This window comes from Muntiacus reevesi, chromosome 14, assembly GCF_963930625.1.
Source record: "Muntiacus reevesi chromosome 14, mMunRee1.1, whole genome shotgun sequence".
Taxonomy (NCBI): Eukaryota; Metazoa; Chordata; class Mammalia; order Artiodactyla; family Cervidae; genus Muntiacus; species Muntiacus reevesi.
The window spans coordinates 64174436-64198075 of record NC_089262.1 but is presented as its reverse complement, the minus strand read 5'-3'; the positions used below and the strand labels follow the sequence as shown (position 1 = coordinate 64198075).

At 45.6% G+C, this 23640-nt stretch overlaps 1 protein-coding gene across 1 annotated transcript in view; it reads right to left on the bottom strand.

Annotated features, from left to right (window-relative positions):
- Window positions 1-15505: 15505 nt before the first annotated feature.
- STK10 (serine/threonine kinase 10) overlaps window positions 15506-23640 on the bottom strand; it is a 121914-nt gene continuing 113779 nt past the window's right edge. Inside the window, exons 18-19 of the mRNA XM_065905146.1 lie at window positions 21835-21948; window positions 15506-17944 (exon numbers count right to left, since the gene is read on the bottom strand). Of these exons, the coding sequence (XP_065761218.1) occupies window positions 17801-17944; window positions 21835-21948 (258 nt within the window). The 3' untranslated portion in view covers window positions 15506-17800. The remainder of the gene's footprint in view (window positions 17945-21834; window positions 21949-23640) is intronic.

Genomic DNA, 23640 nt, shown 5'->3' with positions numbered 1-23640 from the left:
GCAGGAGGCGTGGGTTTGGTTCCTGGTCCAGGGAGATCCCGCGTGCCGCGGAGGAGCTGAGCCTGTGCTCTAGAGCCCGGGAGCTGCAACCGCTGAGCCTCCGCGCCCCCACTGTTCCTGCACGTCCCGGAGCCCACGCTCAGCAGCAAGAGAAGCCCTTGCCCTGCAACTAGAGATTATCCCTTGCTTGCCACAGCTAGAGAAAAGCCTGTGCAGCCGTGAAGACACAGCACAGCCATAAATAAATAAATAAAATATATAAAAAGATACTATCAGACTTCCCTGGTGGTCCAGTGATTAAGAATCTGCCTGCCAATTCAGGGGGCGAAAGTTTAATCCTTGGTCTAGGAAGATTCCACATGCTGCACGGTGTGTTGGCCAGATCCTGTAATTTTCAGGAATGACCAGGAATCAGACTGCTCTGTGGGATTTTCCAGTTTTTAAAAGTTGATAGTTGACTCCTTTTGCTCCCAGCCTGCTCCCTGTGTGACTCACGTACAGAATGAGGATGTGTGTAGCACATGGTGGGCTCAATGCACGGAAAGACTGCCCGTGATCAGAGGCAACAGGCTGAGGGGCTCTGAGAACCCCAGACCCCGTCTGGCCATCACGAGTGCCCAGGGGACCCATGTCTTGGCACCCTTATAACCCATCTGCAGCGTCAGTGCTTGGCTGAGTGTAAACGTAAAGCCAATTTAAACTTTTTACAAAACATTTGTGTTAGCCACTCAGTTGTGTCTGACTCTTTGCAATGCTATGGACTGTAGTCCACCAGGCTTCTCTGTCCATGAGGGTTCTCCAGGCAAGGATACTGGAATCAGTTGCCATGCCGTTCTCCAGGGGATCTTCCCAAACCAAGGATCAAACCCTGGTCCCCCGCATTGCAGGCAGGTTCCTTACCGTCTGAGCCACTGGGGAAACACATAACAAGAGAAGCCACTGCAATGAAAAGCCCACGCACCACAACTTTGGCGTATCCCCCACCTGCTGCAACTAGAGAAAGCCTGCATACAGCAACAAAGATCCAACACAGCCCCAAAATAAATAATTTTTAAAATACTGTCCACCAGCCTTCAACCCAAAAGCGTACCTCAGCAGGTGCGTAGATATGTGTCAGACCAGAAGCTGCCCCTCAGGCCAAAGCTTCAGGAGAAGCAGACAGGCCCCTCTTCACAGACTGAAACTGGAGGACTGTTTCATTCTGCTGTCTCCACTGTGCCCTGGAAATGGTGGCTGCTCAAGAACTGCATCTGATTGTTGCAGTCCCGTGGGACCCAGAAGCACAAGCCCCGCTCCACTGGCCACCACAGCCAGATGATCCGGGCAGCAGCACAAGAACAGGGCACCCGGTATAAAACCGGGGCCAGCAGATGCATGTACAAGCTCTCCTCTGGGAAATACTGGCCCTCTGGAGCATGGCAGAGGGAGAGCAGGAAGATGGTGCCCGCCCTTTATGGTCTCTGGAGAAAACTGCAGCCAACCCTTAGGTATGTGTTTAATAAGAAGCTTGTCTCTCAGATAGGCTGTGAAGATAAACTAACAGACCTCTTTCACAGAAGGACTAAGTGCCTCAGTCTGTTGCCTCTCTCCTATGCCCTGGGGTATAGCTGGTTAAGAACTCTTTAATCTGTTGTTACAGTCTTGTGGGATCCATGAGCATAAATCCCACTGGCCATCAGAGCCGGGCAACGTAGAGGTAATGCCTGGGTGGCAGCAGCAAAAATCATGGCACCAAATGAGGATATAAGCTGCTTTCTGGGAGTTACAGGCAGGCTGGAGCAAGGCAGGGGGAGATTGCAGACATGGCACCCACCAGCATCTCTCTTTGGAGAATGTCTCAGTAAACCCCTCCATTTGTGTTAAATTAGATGCCTTTCTCTCCAGCCAGTGCTTTAAGATAAGCAAATAAGCCTCTTTCACAGAGTGTCTGGGTACTTTTCAATCAGTTGCCTCTATTGCTAGGCCCTGGGGTGGGAGAGTCTGTGAATGTGACCCCTTCAGAAACAATTTCTCAGTTTGCTAAAGACTTGTGAGTCTCATGAAGGCAAGCCCAGTTGGCTTTCAAAGCCAAATTTTTGAAGGGCTCATCAGTCGGGTGCAGGTTTAAAGATTGGAGTTATTAGATGAGGGCTTCAAACCGTTCACTCCTCAGGGGAAACTTGGCATTTTGAGATACCTCCCAGTTGCGGATTGCTAAGCCAAGGGTGGGGTTTATGGTAAGATTGTGTCTCAGTCTCCTATCTGCTTTAATGTGGGTTTTTTCTTGTTCACTTGATGTGTAGCCATCGCTCAACTAGTTTTGGTTTTCTCCAGAGGAAACGTTTCTTTGTGTAGTTGTAGAACTGGACTATCTGTGGGAAGACGTGAGTTCCAGCCCCTCCTGCATGGCTCTCTTTTGATATTCATGTCATTACTCTGGCTGCGCCGAGTCTCAGCTGTGGCACGCAGGGGCTCCATGGCCGCGCGTGGGGTCAGTAGTTGGGGTGCACAGGCTTAGTTGTCCCGTGCCATGTGGGATCTTAGTTCCCCAACCAGCGATCCAACCTGCATCCCCTGCGTTGGAAAGCAGATTCTTAACTGCTGGACCACCAGCGAAGTCCCCTATATTGCCATCTTGAACCAAAATTCAGTCAGATCTTTTTTGGAGCTTCACTTCAACCCACTCTGTCTTCTGGCCTCCATCTTTTCTGATAAGAAGTCAGTACTCATTCAAGTTGTTGTTCTTCTATATGTAATTTGTCACTTTTTCTCTGACTACTTTCAAGAATTTTTTTTATCTTTGTTCTCAGTAATTTGGCTGTGATATGCCTGGGGATGATTTTCTTCATATTTATTTTGCTTAAGATCTGCTGGCCTTGAATCTTAAATTTAAATCTTGAATATCCTTCACCAAATTTAGGGCAATATCAATCATTTCTGCAAATATTTTTCTGCCCCTCTCTCTCACCTCCATCTGGATATTGTCCTACTGGTCCCTGAGTCTCTGTTCATTTTTTTCCCTCATCTTTTTTCTCTCTGTCTTATTGGGTCATTTCTTTTACTGAGTCTTTCCTCTATCACCTCCGTTGTGCTATTAACTCTATCCAGTGAATTTTTTTACCTCAAATGTTGCATTTTTTTCAATTCTAGAATTTCTTTTTAAAAAATATACATATATTTATGTATATTTATGTATAAAAATATACATATATAAATATATGTATCTTCTTATTTTCAGCTATGTTCTCCTAAATTTTCATTCATTGCAAATCTGTTTTACTTTATGCCATTAAGTATTATTATAATAAACACTTTAAAAATCTCTGCTTGCAAATTTGAACATCTGGTCATCTTAAAATTGATGTCAATGGACTGTCTTTTCTCCAGAGAGTGGATCACATTTCCTTGTTTCTTTGTATGTTAAGTAATTTAGGGAAGTATCCTGGATGTTCTGAAGGTCCAATTGTAGAGACTAGATTCTGTTATAGTCTTCTGAAGGGTGGTAGTGGTGGTTTTAAGCAGAAAATTAATTTGGTTGAATTCAAACTGTAAATTCTGTCTCCTGGACATCAGCTTACATCTCAGTGCAGGTTTTTTTATTCTTAGCTGGGCTGCTATTGGCTGGCCGTGTGTGTGCCTGGTTCAGGGGTCAACTAGAGTTTGAGCAAAGCTTACACACACAATCCAGGGCTTCCCCTCTCTCACCCTCTCCTTTCTGGGATACCCTCCCTCACTTTGCAGTCCAAAGTTTGTTCCCTGGTTTTTAAGGCCAAAAGAATTTTCTTTCAGAGCTTGAACTGGCTTACATAGCACCAGCTGCACCCTACCATCAGGCTGAAACTCAGAAAAATTGGAAACTCACCTCATGCTGTTTGCTTCTTTCAAGTTTCAACTCCCCTCCAATGTATACCAACTTTTATTTACTCTTCAGTGTCTTCTGTTTTTCAGATTGGTCCTTTGTTTCCATGATGACAGTCGTTACCTGTGGGAACATCAGATTTACTTAGCATACCCAGATGTTTTCCTCTTCCATCAGCTGGTGTAGAGAACCCCCTCTCCCAGTGAAGCCCTAGGTATCAACTGAAGGAGCAGCGTTAATGGGGCACAAAACTCATAGCCAGATCACTCAATAGATGGACTGGAGCAGTGTTCTCAAGAATAGAATGTGCCATCTCTGATCATGGAAGAGGACTGGCAAACACGGTGCCTGTCTCTTAGTATTAGGAGTTACAGTAATAAGGTGTAATAAATGATAATTCCTGTACCCTAAAGGGGATGTCCTGGCATAACATGCCCTGGATCATTAAGTACTAAAGAATTGCACTGACATAGTAAGATTCTTATCTCCCAGCCTCTTGGAGCACATGGTATTACTGGGACATCTAGAGTAATCGCCCTTTCTTGCTCATAGGGTACAGTTAACGCTATGTATCCACATAATGCACCAGTGTGATGATATATGGAAGGTCCAAAAAATCAAGATTCATTTGGATTGTGTTTTGACAGAGAACAGAGTTCACAGGAGAGCCCTGAGATAAGATTGTCAGTGTATACTGTTGTCCATCCTAGGCAGATGCTTGATTCTTTCAGATCTTTCTTTATGATCAGTGTTGGAATGTTAGGTCAGTAACGACATGCTATGTAAGAGAGACCATATTACTTCCTTCCAGTATAGGTGCTATAGGTACCACGTCTAGCATAGCAGCTGCAGTGTGGCTGCCACTTAGTTCAGTTTGCAGTAGTCCACTGGCATCTGCCAAATCTGTCTGGGCTTGCAGGGACTTGGGGGTGCACGGAGAAGGCAATGGCACCCCACTCCAGTACTCTTGCCTGGGAAATCCCATGGGTGGAGGAGCCTGGTAAGCTGCAGTCCATGGGGTCACGAAGAGTCAGACACAACTGAGCGACTTCACTTTCACTCTTCACTTTCATGCACTGGAGAAGGAAATGGTAACCCACTCCAGGCTGCCATCTGTGGGGTCTCACAGAGTCGGACATGACTGACGTGACTTAGCGGCAGCAGCAGCAGGGGATGCATGCTTGGTCCTATCTGATTTTTTGCAACCTCGTGGACTGTAACCCACCAGGCTCCTCTGTCCATGCAATTTCTCAGGCGAGGATCCTGGAATGGGAAAGGTTAGTTTTCATTCCAGTCCCAAAGAAGAGCAATGCCAGAGAATGTTGAAACTACCATATAATTGTGCTTATTTCACATGCTATCAAGGTTATGCTCAAAATCCTTCAAGCTAGGCTTTAGCAGTATATGAACCCAGAACTTCCAGATGTACAAGCTGGGTTTAGAAAAGGCACAGGAACTAGAGATCAAATTGCCAATATTCATTGGCTTCTAGAGAAAGCAAGGGAATTCCAGAAAAACATCTATTTCTGCTTCACTGACTATGTAAAGCCTTTGACTGTGTGTATCACAACAAACTGTAGAAAATTCTTTAACAGATGTGAATACCAGACCACCTTACCTGTCTACTGAATGCAGGTCAAGAGGCAACAGTTAGAACTGGACATGGAACAACTGACTGGTTCCAAATTGGGAAAGGAGTCTGCCAAGGCTGTATATTGTCACCCTGCTTGTTTAACTTATATGAAGAGTACGTCATGAGAAACGCCGGGCTGGATGAATCACAAGCTGGAATCAAGATTGCCAGGAGAAATATCAACAACCTCAGTAACGCAGATGACACCACTCCAGTGGCAGAAAGTGAAGAGGACCTGAAGAGCCCCCTGATGAAAGTGAAAGAAGAGAGTGAAAAGCTAGCTTAAAACTCAACATTCAAAAAACTAAGATCATGGCATCCTGTCCCAAGACTTCATGGCAAATAGATGGGGGAAAAGTGGAAGCAGTGACAGGTTTTATTTTCTTGGGCTCCAAAATCACTGCAGATGGTGACTGCAGCCATGAAATTAAGAGACACATGTTCCTTGGAAGGAAAGTTACGGCAAACCTAGACAGCCTATTTAAAAGCAGAGACGTCACTTTGCCAACGTATCACCAAAGCTATGGTTTTTCCAATAGTCTTGTATGGATGTGAGAGTTGGACCATAAAGAAAACTGAATGCTGAAGAATTGATGCTTTTGAACTGTGATGTTGGAGAAGACTCTTAGAGTCCCTTGAATAGCATGGAGATCAAACCAGTCAATCCTAAAGGAAATCAACCCTGAATATTCATTGGAAGGGCTGAAACTGAAACTCCAATACTTTGGCCCCCTAAAAAAATAAATAAATAAATAAAATAATAATAAAATACTTTGGCCCCCTGATGTGAAGAACTGGCTCATTGGAAAAGACCCTGATGCTGGGAGGAATTGAAGGCAAAGGGATGAGGGGACGACAGCAGATGAAGGGTTGGATGGCATCACCGACTCAATGGACATGAGTTTGAGCAAGCTCCAAGAGATAGTGGAAGATAAAGGAGGCTGGCATGCTGCAGTCCATGGAGCTGCAAAGAGTTGAACATGACTGAGCAACTGAACAACAGTCACCACCCTTGCATCCTTTAAGTTTTTAGGTTAACACAGCATTCCACCCAGGAAGCAATATTGTTTGCTTGTTTTTTAATTTTTAGTGGAGTGTAGTTGATTTACAATGTTGTGTTAGGTATACAACATAGTAATTCAGTTATACATATACATAAATCCACTCTTTTTAGCTTCTTTTCCCCTATAGGCCATTACAGAGTATTGAGTAGAGTTCCCTGTGCTGTTCCACAGGTCGTTATTAGTTATCTGTTTTATGTACGGTAGTGTAAAGGCTCCCCTTCTGAACAGACTGTGTCACATCTTTTAACCAATGGCAGGAATTCTACTAACTTGAACAAAAGTTTTTTATGCCATAAGAGAATGCTTAAACATTCTTCTAAACAAAGGCACATCACTAACTTGTGAATTTGTCAACTCTGATTGTAAACCCAAGTTTTGAGCATGTTGAGTTAGAGATGTTGAATGAACATTAGGCCCTGTGAGCAATAGTAATGTTGGGTATCGTGGATTCTCTGCTGAGTCTGTATTGTTTGTGATTTATTATCTTAGCTGAGCTTCCCTGGTGGCTCAGACGGCAAAGAACCTGCCTGCAACGTGGGAGACCTGGGTTCGATCCCTGGGTTTGAAAGATCCCCTGGAGGAGGTCATGGCAACCCACTCCAGTATTCTTGCCTGGAGAATCCCCATGGTTGGAGGGGCCTGGTGGGCTACAGTCCATGGGGTCACAAAGAGTCGGACACAACTGAGTGACTAAGCAGAAGTACATCTTAGCCAGATTTGGGGCGGCGGAGGGGAAGATAGCAGTTCAGGGGCTCTCATTTGGCCTTTTCTACTACAATAGTCGTTATTACATAGGTCAAGGAACTAATATGAGGGTTCTTCCAGGTGCTGAGTATATACAACCTGATTATACATTTAGATATCAAGGAAACGATTACCAGGTATGCCAGGGAAGACTTTGGAACCACTGTCAGAAAGTCCAGAGCCAGGACTACATATATTATCTGACTTCCAGAATCCCTGCTCTAATGACGAGTCTTTGATGCGCTTTAGTTTAGGAACTTTTAATTCCTTCCTCATCACTGTCATGGTAGTCCCATCATAGTTCCTCATGTAACGTGGGCATTGGCTTTGCCAAGTATCTAAACAGTATCTTACTATTAGGATCAGTTCCAAGGCCTCTTGTCAGGATATTATGTATCGAGTCCTAGAAGAGGATCTCCATGTCAACAAGCACTGCTTTAACCACAGTAATATTCCAATACCCCTGACCCTGGTTCAGCAACCTCAGGGTGCATTTGCAAGCAAGCACTCCTGGCTTTTGCTGCTCTCTATTAGCCTGGTCCTTTCGCTCCTTTGGCGAATAATTCTTTTCCATCCTTAACTGGCCAGCACTTCCCTATGTGGGTTGTGCCAAGACATAACCCTAGTTATTGGCCTAGTGTCCAGGAGGGGATATGGAGGAAGATTTTAAGTAAGGCCAGTATTGTTTGCAGGAGGACATCTTACTCAGTTAAGGTCTTTGTGTAGTTTCTGCAAGGAAAGGGGCTGTTGTTGTCTTCTTGCAAGGGGAAGGGGTTCAGTCTTGCATGCCCAAAATGTTCAAATGGGTCTTATGGTTAAATATTCTGAAGTGCATCTTTCTGGATGTTTCTATCCCAAGTCTCAGGGTCCCACTGCTTCTCTATCAGGGGCCTGACATTTGTGTAGGAGACTTATTGAGGCTGTGAGCTAGCCATTGCTGAAGTTCTCCTATTCTTACCATAGTCTTGTGCCTGGTCTTTTGCACAATATACATTATAGCTACAGTAGATGACAGTCTTTTTTAAAAGCTCCTAGAGAGACCTTCTGACTTTTACATCTCTTCCATTCATCAATAGCATCCAGCAATAATGAACTAATTCCATCGTCTTTTACGTTATCACTTGCTCTGTATTGCGCAAGACCACATAGCCCCTTTCAGCTGTTTCTGATTCCAGTTTACCTCAGGTACATATTTTAGTGATGGTAATGTTAGGGTATGCCAGCTGCTAGTAACACTGTACTCAGCCTTAGTGATAGATCTGTATTGTCACCTGACCAGCAAGTGATCAGATTCCAAAATCTCGACCTTAGAGTCTATTTCCTATGACCACTACCAATTCCAAATGTCTTCGGGTTTTTCAGAAGTAACTATGAAATGGGACTTTGCATGTAAGTAATCTATTTAGGAAATGCTCCCAGGAAAAACTGGAAATGACTAGGAGAAGCAGGATACAGGAGGGGAAAAACAAAGCAAAAGTGTGACTTCAGATGAAGTCCCATGGAGGGTAGCTTCAGCCTGGGGCCACAGGAAAGCTTGGGAATACAGACTGTGCCTCAGTTTGTCCAGACTTGTTGCCAGGGAGCTGGCTTTCATCCTGCCACACCAGTCAGTCACTGGCTAAGGCCCATCTCTGGGTGGGTCGATGGCAATTCCTGAGCACTTCTGACTCTGCTATGGGCACAGTGGCTCCAGTAGCCCTTGAATAGGCCTTTGAAAAGTCTCAGATATGGACTGTTAGAAGGCAAAGACACAGAAGCTGGGGAAGAGAGGCCTTTAAGGGCATCTGAGTAGAGCGCCAAGAGTGTCCACTGTGAGTGTCTTACCTCTCCTTCTCTCCTCCAACCCTGGAGTGAGTGGGGAAGAAGAGAACAGAGTGGCAGAAATGAGGCGGCGGCAGATAAATTGGAATGGGCTAGGTTATACTATAGTAACAAACAACCCTCAAATCTCAGCTGCTTATCACGGTAATCTATTTAGCAGCTTATACCCCATGGCCTGTGTGGATTGACAGAGGGCTGTGCTCCACATGGTCACTTGGGGCTACCATTTTGTTCTGCAGTATCTTATTTTTTGTTTGTTTGTTTGTTCTGCAGTATCTTAAACACACAGCTTCCTGGGTGGACTTTTTTTTTCTTTTAATTGAAGCATAGTTGATGTATAATATTACATAGTTACAAGTGTACAATATGGTGACTTACGGTTTTTAAAGGTTATGGTCCATTTATAGTTATTATAAAATATTTGCTATATTCTCCATGTTGTATGAGTTTCCCAGGTGTGCTAGTGGCAAAGAACCCACCTGCCAATGCAGGAGACCTAAGACATGCATGTTCCGTCCCTGGGTAAGACACCCTGGAGGAGGACATGGCATCCCACCCCAGTATTCTTGCCTGGAGGATCCCATGGACAGAGGAGCCTGATGGGCTGTGGTCCCCGGGGCCCCAGAGTTGGACGTGACTGAAGCGACCGGGCGCATACGTACCGTGTTGTACAGTGCGTCCTCATGGCTTATTTTATACTCATAGTTTGTGCCTCTTAATCCCCTAACCCAGTGTTGCCCTCCCCACTGGTAACTCCTCATTTGTTTTCTATGCTTGTGAGTCTGCCTCTTTTTTGTTATATTCTCTAGTTTTTTGTATTTTTTAAATTCCATATGCAGAATTTGTTTTCCTCTGTCTGACTTAACGTCACTTTAGCATTGTGCCCACCGAGTCCCTCCATGTTACTGCAAATGACAGAATTTAATTCTTTTTCATTGTGTGTGTGTTTATATAATTATACATATTTACATAATTATATTTACCTACTATATATAATTATACACACACACATCTTCCTTATCCATTTATCTACTGATGGACACTTAGCTTGCTTCCATATCTTGGCTGTTATAAATAATGCTTCTGTGAACATTGGAGTACATGTAGCCTTTCGATTTAGTGTGTTTGTTTTTTCTGGATATGTACCCAGGAGCAGAATTGCTGGGTAATATGGAAGTTCTATTTTTTTTTTTTTTTTGAAACTTCCATACTGTTTTCCACAGCAACTGCACCAATTTACATTCCCTCCAACAGCGTGCAGGAGTTCTCTTTCTTCACATCCTCACCCACATTTGTTATTTTCTTTAGCCACTCTGACAGGTGTGAGGTGATATTTCATTGTGGTTTTGATTTGTATTTCCATGATCATTAGTAGTGTTAAGCATCTTTTCATGTGCCTTTTGGTCATCTACATTTCCTCTTTGGAAAAATGTATTCAGTTCTTCTGCCCATTTTTTAATGAGGTTGGGTTTTTTTGACATTATATTAGCTGTTTACATATGTTGGCTAATAACCCCTGTTGGTCATATCACTTGAAAATATTTGAAATATGGAGAATCAAATGATGCAATTGGTGAGTATCATCCCAGTCATGCCTGTCTTTTTCACTGCAAGCTTCTTAATCTAGTTCAAGCTTGATTTGGCTGAAAAAAGTTTCAGTTAATTGTGAAAGTAAAACTTAGTAACTAGATTTGCCCAAATAATTTTAGGACTTCACTCATAGCTCAGTCGGTAAAAGAATCTGCCTGCAATGCAGGAGGCTTGGGTTTGATTCCTGGGTCGGGAGGATCCCCTGGAAAAGGAAATGGCAACCCACTCCAGTATTGTTGCCTGGAGAATCCCTGTGAAGAGGAACCTGTCAGGCTACTAGTCCATGAGGTCGCAAGAGTCATACGTGACTTAGCGACTAAACCACCACCAAATAATTTTAGAAAATCATTGATATTTCCCAGAGATTTTTATCACCAAGGCATGGGGAAATGGTTTTACATAGCACAGAAGATAGACATTTATGTGAAAGAATTAAGGTTCCTAACATAAAACTGAAAAAAGCCAAAATGCCAAACTGTATAATAGTGGTTAAGTAGGTTATGTATTGATACATTCACAAGTGGGTAGGTTATTTAGCCATCTAAAGCTATATTTACAGAGACCTTTCAGTTGTTAAAATGCTCATGATATAAGGGGAGAAGTCAGGATATAAAACTGTATATGAAAAAAAAAAAAAACTGTATATGAGAATTTGCATCCCTTACCTGGGTTACCATAAAGACCCTACCTATCATCCTTCTTCTGCTCCAGTATGTTATGTTGCAGCAGTCACCTATCTCCAGCATGAAGCTGCTGTCACACATGACCTTCAGGGTGAAATCTCTGTTTCTTTTTTACAGTTTATGTATATCTTTTGGGCTTCCCAGGTAGCTCAGTGGTAAAGAATCTGCAGGAGACTGCAAGAGATGGGAGTTCAATGCCTTGGTCAGGAAGAACGCCTGGAGAAAGAAGGGCAACCCACCCCAGTATTCTTTCCTGGAAAATTCCATGGATCGCAGAGCCTGGTGACCTACAGCCCATGGGGTTGCAAAGAGTCAGACATGACTGAATGAGCCCTTTGGTCATACCTGTCTCTCCTACTTCATTTCTCTCAGCTGCCCACTTCATACTCTCAAATTTATATCCCCAGCCCAGACATTTCCTCTGAACTCCAGACCCCAAGGACTGCAGCCTGCCAGGCTCCTCTGTCCATGGAATTTCACAGGCAAGAATACTAGAGTAGCTTGCCATTTCCTCCTCCAGGGGACCTTCCTAATCCAGGAATTGAACCTATATATCCTGCATTGGCAGGTGGATTCTTTACTTCTGAGCTACTTGAGAAGCCCCCTCAGAATACACTAGCTCCTAATTAGCAAGTCTCTTCTGAGGAGCGGGACAGGGCATTCTGGCATATACCAAAAGGAGTGTGTAATAATGGACCTGATTCCACAGGCAAGAGGAGATGTAAATCGCCTTACCTTTGGCTGTCCTTCAACTATTGTCATAGTAGTCATGGTTGGAGAGGCCAGCTGGCCAAGTCTGAATAGAACAGGCGGCTCCAGTGTCTACCAGAAATTCAGTTCTCCTACCTGCCACATTCAGGGTGACCCAAGCCCCCATTGGAGAAAGGAGGGTGAATCCAGTAGGGTCTGGAGCCAGGGAGGCTCTTGGGCCCCATCAGTCAGCGTGCAGATGTTCGCAAGGAGCTGGAGCCCGTTGAGGTTGCCCCTCTAGCGTCCCATAGGAGGGCAGTCAGGCCGTTCCCCCTGCAGTGCCCCTCCTTCTGACAAAAGGCACACTCGTGCAGGCCCAGTCGACTTCTTGTCATCCTGCCTAGCCTCCTCCGCCCTCCAGGGTTCCCTTGAGGTGGTGGGTGAATCAGAGCAGCCGAAAGCTGTGTTTTATTTATTAGCCTCTCATCCCTGGTGGCTCAGTCGTAAACAGTCCGCCTGCAATGCAGGAAACCTGCGTTCGATCCCTGGGTTGGGAAGATCCCCTGGAGGAGGGCATGGCAACCCACTCCAGCATTCTTGCCTGGAGACTCCCATGGACGGAGGAGCCTGGTGGGCTGCAGCCCAAGGGGTTGCAGAGTTGGACACGACTGAGTGACTAAGCACATACCCGTACTGGCCTCTTCCATTAGGTCTTGGTTGGTATAGACCTTGAAGGCCCCCGCTACCAAGGTTGACAGTGGGGTTTGGGCCCAGCCTCCAGCTTTTGTAATTTTCTCCTGACATCATGAGTAACCTGGGTTATAAAATGCATGGCCAGTAGTGTCTTTCCTTCTGCAGACTCAGGGTCTGAATTGGTATACTTGCTGACTGCCTCCGTCACCTGGCTCAGGAAGCCCGCCTGAAACAAGAGGCAGCCACTTGTCACCATGGGGAACTTGTCACCGTGGGGAAGCTGCATTTGGTGGTCCTGGAGGCGCTCAGATCCCCTCCCAGGATGGGGACTACCGCCCCACACTGAGCGCCGTACATCTGTCAGCAACCCTGGTTCTTGGCCTTGCTTAATCAATAGAAACTAATAAGAAGCCAAACAAATGCAGGCAAGGCTTTATTGGTGGAGGAACGAGAACAAGTAATAGGTTCCCTTGCTCACTCCCTGGGGTGGAGGGTCTGGTTTGTTCTTTGGTGAGGCTAGGAGTATGTCCAGAGATCAGGTCAGAGGGATGGCCTAGGTGGTTTGCGTACTCCTTAGGTGCTGGTGTGTGCAGGGGACGTGCTCACTGCCCTGCTTTTGCTCTCATCTCTTCAGAAGTGAGAATTGGGATTTTTGTTTTTTTTTTTTTTTTACCTTTTTGAATCTTGTTGTCCATGATTTGCCCCAACCGCTCATGCATAGTTATTTTTAGTTCCTTATAGTTTCTCTGTATTTTGTTGCTGGAGATGTTTGTCCAGGTACAAGCACTGCAGCACAGGCTTCCAGGTCCCAGCCTTTCTCATGTTTAGTTCTATCAATTTCATTTTTAACTGAAGCCATACTTGTTAATCAGACCTAGTGAATACCCATGGTAGCAGAGTGAATGTACATCCAGTCTACAGCCTACAACCCTACTGCTCCCTTTATAAACCCTTTATCACATCTAAAGCCCAGACTGAGTCTCTGGGTATCTAGGGGTCAGCTAAAGTCTTCCTCCCTGCCCTTATGAAGCCTACAGTATGCCCTTTCCTTCCTAAAGCCTCCAAGTTTCATGGGCCGATATTCCCATTTGATATTGTCTGTTCTTGGCTGATCTCTTGAGTTGCCACACTCATGATGTCAAGTGTCCTTCCTCTGAGAAAACTCTTCCCTAGCCTTCTTCCTGCTCTCAGGAACTAAAGGTCCCTGAGCCTGGCTTGCAGGCCTGGCCCTGTTCTTCAGTCAGCCTCATGGCCCCACAGATCATTCACCCTCAGTTACAGCCCGATCTCTGAACGTGTGTGTTTTGACTACATACAAGCGTGTTATCCTAAATACAGCGTCACCTCCACTGGAAAGTCTTCCCTGATTCTCCCAGGCTACGTCAGCCTGAACGAACATTCTGCTCCACCAGGACGGTTTCTCGGCAGGACAAACATTTTGAAGCCAGTGTCAGTGTCTTATTCATTTCAGCATCTCTAGTTCATGGTGCTTAAGAGGTGTCCGTTTATTGTGGAATGATCTCATGGGAACTTGGGAAAATTTCCATGCATCCCCTAATGCACTGTCTTTTCCACCAGTCTCATGAATCTTTTTCCTTTCCTTAAGAACCTCAGTCATCTTCCTAGCTCTTAATGCCAGCTGCTTATCTGCCTTGCATCCCCCAGACACATCGAGTTGACAGACCTGTGGGACTCTGTGACAGTGGACCGCCACCTGCTGGTGAGAAAGTGTCCAGGCCAGTGACAACTCAGGGCTGCAGACAGGAAGGGTTAAGACATTCCACAAAGAATATAAACCGCTTCTCAGGATAACATTTGCAAATGCACAGTGTAAAGCACATAGATTACAAGTGAAACTAATCATCATGAAATAGAAGGTGTCAAAATATTAGAAAATGTATTATGTAGATATGTATATTATGTATATTTGTATCTCATTAAATAACAAAATCTAATGATAGGTCCAGTAACTACTATAATTTCAAAATGATGAACAAAATGATAATTGAAGATGTCTGCAACATCTCTAATGTGAGATGAAATATCTGTGATTTCTACTGCTGACATAGTCACAAGTACTGCTGATAATATTAGTTTGTTGCCTATACCCATAAAGAAAGGAAATGCTGAAATTCGGTTAGTTTAGTGAAACTACCTATCTTTCTCATTCAGGTACAACGATACCCTGAGTTCTACCCATGGATCCCTTGTGTGCGTATAACAGGGATCCATGGACTCCAGGTTAAGAACCCCTGAATGAGGTTTTAGAAGCATGGCCATCACTTTCCAATATGGCAGAGAAGCCAGTGGTTAATTGTGTGTTTCTCTTGCTTGAGTGTAATGCATGCAGTTGTTGGGAGAGGAGCTGTGGAGGAGGCTGTGGAGTTCAAACTTTTGAATTCCATGGGCATCACCAGGGCTGTGAGCGTTCACCTGACCTTCCCCTGACCCAGCATGCTTCCTCATCTATAAAATGACAATGCCTTCCTCACAGGTGGTTGAAAGGATTCAGTAAGTTAACATGTGAAAAACTCTTAGGGGCCAAATGTTTGCTGTTAAATGGGAATGATATAAATGTCTGTAGAGAAAATACATCAAATGTAACTTCTTCAAGAACAGAAACCCCGAAGTCTGACCTGCTATACACCCTGGGAGGCACCAGTGTACTCGGACAATAGTAAACCGTTTCCAGGCTAAGTCTGCCCTGCTTTCCCCACCGCAATCCAAGAGAACAAACCCAAATGCAAAGAGTTTCTCACCTTGTTATTTTATTAGAAGCATATTTACATTCTTGCAGTTAACTTTGCAGAGAACACTTTACAAAAGTTTTTTATATAAAGTTTGGAAACTACATAAAAATAACTTCTCCATAAAAGGGAAAATATAAGTTAGTTCTATTTACTCTGCTAAAAACTGACTGGAAATGAGAAACAGTTCTGTCTGTCCCTTCCAGAGAAAACATTAGCACAGAACACGAAGAATACTGCATGGGCTTCCTCAATGAGGGGCGTCATACTGGCTTAACTGTGAGCCTAGGAGACCCAAGCGGACCCCATCGAGAAAGGATGGGGGAGCTAGTAGGGCTCGGGCAGTGCTGAGCAGAAAGCGGCACCTCCTTGAATGAGGCTCCAATGTGAAGGACTTCCGCCTAAACCGTGAGACTGGCCTCTCCTAATACTCGCTCTCATACCCCAGGCTACGGAAGGCAGTACTGTAAACAAAGCCCAAGTCAGCCCTGCCATCGGCCAATGCGAGACCCTTCGCCCGGCGGAACTGCGTCTGTGTCCTGTCGTTACGCTGCCGCTAGTTGCGTTTCCCCAGCACCTGTGCACCAGAGAGAGTCAGAGGGGACCATCATTTCCTTATCTCATCTGTGGGAGGCCTGAAAACTCCCTGCTTGGTCAAATAACTGAAGCAGGCAAGCTGAGTGCTCACTAACCTAAGCGGACCAGTACCTTCCCACGGCCCTCAGGGCGTCTTCACTGCGTGTGTAAGTCTGTGGAACCACAAGTCCCTTCTTCTATTGAATGGTTACCCTCCTTTCCCAAAATCCAGTTACAAGAGGACCCAGAAAACTCCAGGAACTTGCTGTAGACAGAACATCTAACCTTAACCTATAGGTGACAAAGAAAGAGGAACTCTTCCCAGAGTGTTAACCACCCATTACCAGCAAACTCACACCGAATCAGTATGCGCATTTGACTCGTCTAAGTCAACCTTCGTGTTTTTCTGTTTTTGTTTTTTTTTTAAAGCAGATGTTCTCCTAAGGAAGACATTCATTTATATCAAGTTAGACATAAGGGTGAGGGGAAAAAAAAATAGGTTTTCTTTGTAGATGAATTGAATGCCGGGTTGAGCATTCGCTTTACTGGGTTATGTATGCCCTAGCCCGTGGGGAGTGGGATCTCTGGGAGGCCGGCTGAGGCATCGAGGCCCAGGACTCCATCTAAGACACAGAAGCTTTGCTTCTGTCAGGTTCCTGTGGGCCAACTCCATATTTCTCCCTGATGTTGTTTCTCCCTGAAGAGAAGGTGCAGTGCCTGTGAGCCTCTGTCTGAAGTGTAAGGCTGGACCCTGAAGTAGGAGGGACACAGCGCAGAGGGAAGTGGCCTTCCCGTATCACCTGCAGACAGGATGGGCAACTGTGAGACAGAGGGACTGGCTGGGCAAGTCTTGTGGGACAAGGAATTTATCCCTAAACATAGGATCCCTCTGTGGGGCCAAAAAGGCATCACAGACTGGCAACTCAGCCTGTACCATCTGTGCCTCTGGGGCCAACACCCAGCGCCCCCCCACCCCGCCCCATACCAATGGCTTGCCCTATGCTCTGTGGCATGGGCTCAGCCAGCAAGTACCTTCCAATGCAGCCAGCACAAGAGGCCCAGGGCAGAGGCAAGCCTGCGCAGCACCAGCAGGCCCTGTTCTGTGTGCATGGAAAGCGGGGGGAATGTGTGTGCAGAAAGGGGGAGCACAAGATGGCACGAAACACCTGAGATCAAAATGAAGCGTTCAGGTTTTTCCCGTTTCACCACTGTGGAGGTGGTCTCCTCAAGAGGAAAGCACACTGGGGGAGCTGGGGGGACGGGGGTACCCCCTGAGCATCCGGCTGCAGACCAGGCTCTGCTGTAGCCAAAACGGCCATTAAGAGCCCTGGTTCTTGTCTTCCGCCGCAGGGAACGGCTGAAAGGCCACCGAGAAGTGCTGCACGAATGAGCCCACGGGGGCCTCGGCAGCAGCGCTTTGTGCTCCCAGACAGCACGGCTGCTGGCTTGGCAATAGGAGGGGCCTCGAGGCCTCAGGACACCTAGTCCTCCTGGTCTGCGGCCCCGCCAACAGCCCAGGTCACTGGGGCTCAGGGGGAACATACACAGGATCAGGCAGCACATCATGAAACCTCGCCCTCCACAGTAAGCAAGAAGTCAGGAATGCCAGTTCCGTCGGGCACAGCTGAGGGGCACTCAGCCAGGGCTGGATTCTAGCGGCATGGAAGCGAGAAGGAAGGGGGTCCTGAGTTACTTGTTCACAGAGCGGCCCTGGGGGGCTGTTAAGAAGCAGCATCTGCAGAGCTGTAGGGGAAGAACTTGGTGACCTTGTTTGGGGTGGTGGGGTTTGCACACTCTGTCTCCTCGTTCATCTTGAAGAACATCTCCTGCTCGCGCTTTTTCTGGTTCAGATCTTCTTCCAGGGCCTAGGACAGAGGGCAGAAGGCACTCAGTCACATCACTTAGGACACAAGTCTCCCCAACCACTGGACCACCAAAGTGGTCTTCTCTGGAAATTTCCGCTGCACATCCCCCCCCGCCAGCCCCCGGCTTCAGTGCTCAGGTAACTTGGTCTTCCCTCTTTCCTACTGCCTCAACCATGCAGGAGTTGCCTGTGGGCCAAGAGCTCTGCTTTGGGGAAATGCCAGTCTAGACAGGGCGCGAGGGAACAACAGAAGTGAATCTGCTGGCAGGGAACAGCCAGATGACTGGAGAAAAACCTGAGGTATTAATAGGAAATGGAGGAAGAGCTTTAACAACAGAGTTGTCTGGGCTACACAGTGTTCCTAACCAGAATGCTGTCCTGCCAAGTCAGGGGGCTTTTCAAAATCTAAGTGCAGTCATGCCACGCCCTGAGATTCTGACTCTGAAACTCCGCTGTAGGACAGGGGTTCCTGACATTGTAAAAGCACATCATGTAACCCGAGGGGCGCATCCAGGTGACCAGCACTGCAGGTGCCTCTTCCTTTGGACACAGCCAAGTTTATTTAACAAGATAAATGGTGTCCTACCCAAAAAATGTCTTGAAGAGTTCTCCAAAAATAAACATCCAATTAAGAAAGAAAGCATGGAAACCATATACACTAACATATGTAAAACAGATCAAATAGATAGCCAGTGAGAATTTGCAGTGTGACTCAGGGAACTCAAACTGGGGCTCTGTGACAAGCTAGAGGGGTGGGATGGGGTGGGAGGTGGGAGGAGGCCCCAGAGAGAGGGGACATATGTATACCTATGGCTGATCCATACTGACATATAGCAGAAACCAACACAATGTTGCCATTATCCTTCCATTAAAAATCTAAAAAGTTCCTCTAAAACTATCCGAGTATAACATTGGAATAATATAATTTAATGACAGATTATTTACAAATAAAGGAAATCATACCAGAAGACCAAGAAAAAGAAAGAAAAGGAAGCAGAGTGCAGAGGGCAAAAGCAGGGGCTTTACAGTCAAATGGGATTCAGCTCCATTAGCAGCTGGGTGGGCCTCTGCATGTCCCATTTCCTCCCCAGATCTGTTTCCTCTCGTGTAAAATGGCAACCTCACTGTCTTCCTGGCAGGGCACTTGCAAAGATTAAATTAAAAACCAGTGGGCTGGGATTTCCCTCATCGTCCAGCGGTTAGGACTTCTCTTTCCAATGGTGTGGCTGCGGGTCCAATCCCTGGTTGAACTTGCACATAAGATCCTATGTGCCTTGAGGCCAAAAAACCAAAGCATAAAACAGAAGCAAAGCTGTAACAAATTCAGTAAAGACTTTAAAAACGGTACATATTAAATATATATATATATATTTTAAAAAACTAATGGGCTGTTAACTACTGAGTACTTCTTGCATATCACACACTATGCTAAGTGTATTACAGTTTATTTAATCTTCACCCTATGAGATAGATACTATTATCCCCATCTTATAGATGGAGAAACTGAGGCTCAGAGTTTAGGTCACTTGCCCAGGGTCATTCAGTTAGGTGGGGGCAGAAGCAAGATGGGTCTAACTTTAGAGTTCAGGCTCTGAATCACTCTGTAAGTCAGGCACACATGGGTTACTCAGTAAATCTGGCTTCATTATTACTTGCTTTCATTATAGAAGTAACCATTCACAGGAATTGACCAGGATTCTGTCTCTCTTTTTAAAACTATTCTTTGATGCCCTGAAAGAGTCTCAGCAGACTTACTCCCTTAAGCTCACATTCCTTCAACAGTACTAAACTCTAGTGAGTTCTATCTTTAAGGAAAGATGGGAAAAGAACACTGTCTTCTCAGCTCCAGCTGATGGCTGTCATGTGGTATGACGGGCCCTGGGTTGCTAGAGCTCCTAAGTTTTCAAAAGAAACTGGAAACCCAGATTTTTATGTAAAATTTCCTTATACTTAAAAAGTTGGCAACTAAAAAATTTTTTACATCGCTATCTGTTGGCCAAACCTCTCTGTAAGCCAGTTTCAGTCTGAAGATCATCAGCCACCACTTTTATTTTAGCACAGAAAGGTTTAGTAACTGCCTAGGGTCACATAGCTAGTAATGGGGGAGCAAAGACTTTCTCCCATGTTTGTCTTACTTCAAAACTTATGTTCTTAAGCACTGTTCTGTTTTACCTCTATACAACCTATATGTCCTCTGTATAACCTAGGGCAGTCAGCAATCTTTTTTCTGTAAAGGGCCAGACTGTAAATACTCCAGCTTTGCAAACATTAAGGTCTCTAGTACAACTGCTCAACCGCTGTTGTGGTATAAAAGTAGCCATAGATGATATGTAAATGAATGAGCATGGCTGTGCTCCAATAAAACTTTATTTACAAATACAGGTGGTGGGCCACATTTGGCCCATGGGAATAGGTCTTAAAACACCTGTTTTAAGGGGAAAAAAGTTATCTTCATCTTATAGCCCTAAAAAGCAAGGCCCAGAAAGGCTTGTCTGAGGCCATATTCTATGTTAACTATGACCCAAGCAACACTTTATTGAATTCACCAGACATTCTATACTTACTTTAAAAAAATCTGAATTTTTCTAAAAATATTCCACAAGGTACAGTCATCTCCCCTGGCTTCCCCAACATGGGCCACAGCTCAAAGCTGCTGATGGAAATCCAAGAGTATAAAATCATTTATTCTAGAATGAAAATCATCACCTCTGGATCAGTGTTCCACCAGCAACCCAGGTAAATTTTTTTTAAAAAGTAAAAAAAAAAAAAGGATAGGACGGGGGAAAAAAAAAAGGATAGAATGAATCTGCAAAGAATTCAGGAAAAGAGGCAGCCATCACCAGCAAAATCCAACAGCAGCTCACCAAACACACACTTGGAATACCTCCCCCTAAGTCCAGGCACCCCCCTGAAGCAGTCTGGGCATTGATGCAGTTGCTGGAGGCAATGTGACCGTTCACTTTCAAATTCTCTCAGGATGTGCAAAACATACAGAACCACTGGGTAAGAGAACCAGGCAAACATTTACTTCTGATACCAGAGTGAACCTGTGTCAGCAGTATTATTGATTTGAGTGTCAAGTACCACAAGTCCCAGCAAACCTCGTGTGGTTGCAAGTGTGGACCTTTTAATCGGAAGGTCTGGGACCTTGGCCAGCTTCCAGCCAGAAACCTCCATTAGCACAGGGAAGGAGGCCTCAACTCAAGGACTTCCAAGGACACTCTGGAGCAGAGGTGGGCAGCTGCCTCCTGGCCAGACCTCAGTTAGAGCAGATAGAGCTGAAGATGCCCGCAGAACAGGCCTCAGGGCTTAAGGAAACAGAATCAAGGACAGTTAGGGCAGCTTCATCCTCAGAGAGTTTAGAATGGAAGGAAATGAGTATGTCCCTGGCCTATACTGTGGCCTAGGGACTTTCCACATAACACTGTATGAGATTCATATCTTCACTTTACACATAACCACACCGAGGCCCTCTGTCAACCTGGCAAAGCCATGGTAACCAGCTGTTTGGTCAGACACCAGTCTAGATGGCATTGTGAAGGGATTTTTTAGATGTGATGAACATGTAACTCAGTAGACTGCATAGAGCAGCTTACCTGCCATAATGTGGGTGCAGGCCTTAAGAGGCAAGCCTGAAGCCCCGCTGCAGAGAGGACCGGGCCTCTAGGTTGCCCTATGCCCAGGACCACAACATCGACTCTCTCCTGGCTCTGCAGTCTGCCCTGCAGGTTTCAGACTGACCAGCCCCAACCATCAGGTGAGCCAGTCCTTAAAATAAACCCCCAAGTCTGTATCTTACCCGTATCTGTATCTCCACCTGCATCCTGGGCCGACACCGGTGGTACAGTGAAGCAGAGCCCATCATGGGCCCACCAGCACAGACACGGTTACCTTTTTGCGCGGCCGGAGCTTGTCCCGCCATTCCTTCAGGTTCTGGTTGTGGCTTTCGTCCAGGGCCTTCAGCTTCTGGGTTTCGTGCTCTATCAGGAGGTGACACTTTTCATTCTGGAATATATTCCAGGCAGGACAGGTAAGATGCACAGAGGGCTGAGGCATACATATCATGAGGCACCAGCATTGTTCACTTGTGTCTCCTCCTTGATTATAAACCCCGTTTATACAAAACTCTATGCACACGAATACAAATGCACCAAAAGGTGCCCGGAAGAATAGTCCAGAATATTAACATTAATAGATTTTATTGTGTAATAGGATCTGTAGCAGTTTTGCAGCTGCTGCTTCGTGCTTCCTGCATTGTTTGAATTTTTCAACATGAACATATATGTCGTTTTAACAAAACAGTAAAACCATTAACAATAAATATGTGCCCTAACTGCACCACAGAGAGGCAACCACTACAGAATTTTAGATAGATTTCCTGTCAGGCTCTGTCCTGTGTGTGGTTCAGCTCACCCTGTGTATAAAATTCTGAAACCTGCCTCCCTCTTAACAGCATAATGTAAAAAGTCCTACAAAGAATTAATATTTTTTATAATCATGATGTTTAATTCCTACAGAGTATCTTACAGTATGACTTTATCTGACTTAAACATTCCCCTATTTTTGGCCAGCTCTTGGGTTGCTCTTAAACTTCACTGTTATAAATAGCATTGTCTTAAACATCTGTGCTGTATACTGAATTGTTTCTCCCTAAAATTCATTATGTTGAATCTGTAATGTCCAGTGTGATGGTATTTGGAGATACGGGGCCTTTGGGAGAAAAGGAGGTTTAGTGAGGTCAGGAGGACAGGGCCCTCGCGGCGGGTTAGTCAGGAAGAAACCAGAGAGCTCACATGCTAGAGTGCTCTGTCCCTGCCTCCTTCCCTCCTCCCCCCTCCTGTCTCCCTCCTCGTCTCCCCTGTCTCTCTGCCACGTGAGGACACAGCAAGAAGGCAGACGCTCCCCCCAGAACCCAGCCACGCTGGCAAAGCTGATCTCTGATTTCCAGGCTCCAAAACTGTAAGAAAATAAAGTCCTGTTGTTTAAGCCAGCCGGTTTCCGGTATTCTGTAATGGCAGCGTGGGATAAGATGATCTATGTATAAATGTTTTGTGTCTATGAAAGTTATATGATTTTCTGTGTCACATTACCACCCCTTCAGGAGAGATCTGTGACAAGGGATAAGGGCCATGGACCTGCCTGAGGCTTGCCAACATCACTGCTCTCTCTCTGAGGCAAGTTATCTGTCTCACAAAACTGAACCTGGACTCTCCCACAGGGACAGTAGTGACAGTTCCCTGTTGGTTCCTCACAGAGAGTCAATCCTGCAGTTTATCACGTGTTTATAAAGTGCCTTTATCCAGACACGTCCACCCTACTGGACTGGAAGAGTAGGACTGCTTAGGGGATTTTTACCTGGGGTTTCAAGCTCAAGGATTCTAGCAATTTAGAAACCGCCTTGGTTGGGAATAATACTCACAGCCGCCCTGAGTACTTCTGGCCTGCCCAGAGCTGGCTCCTAGCTCCCTACAGCTTCTCTCAGCTGATCCTCCCAGTAACCCCATGAGGCAGGGGTGGGAATGTAAATACAGAAGGTGAGTGGGCTGGCAAAAATTCACACAGCAACAAGCAGCAGAGCCCCTGCCTGGCAGGCTGCAGCACCTGCAGTGTTTCCTCCACAGCCCTCTGCCCTTCCAGAAATTGCCAGGTGGCTCTCGTAGCCTCGAGAGTTTCCTGAGGTCACAGATGCTTGTGTCA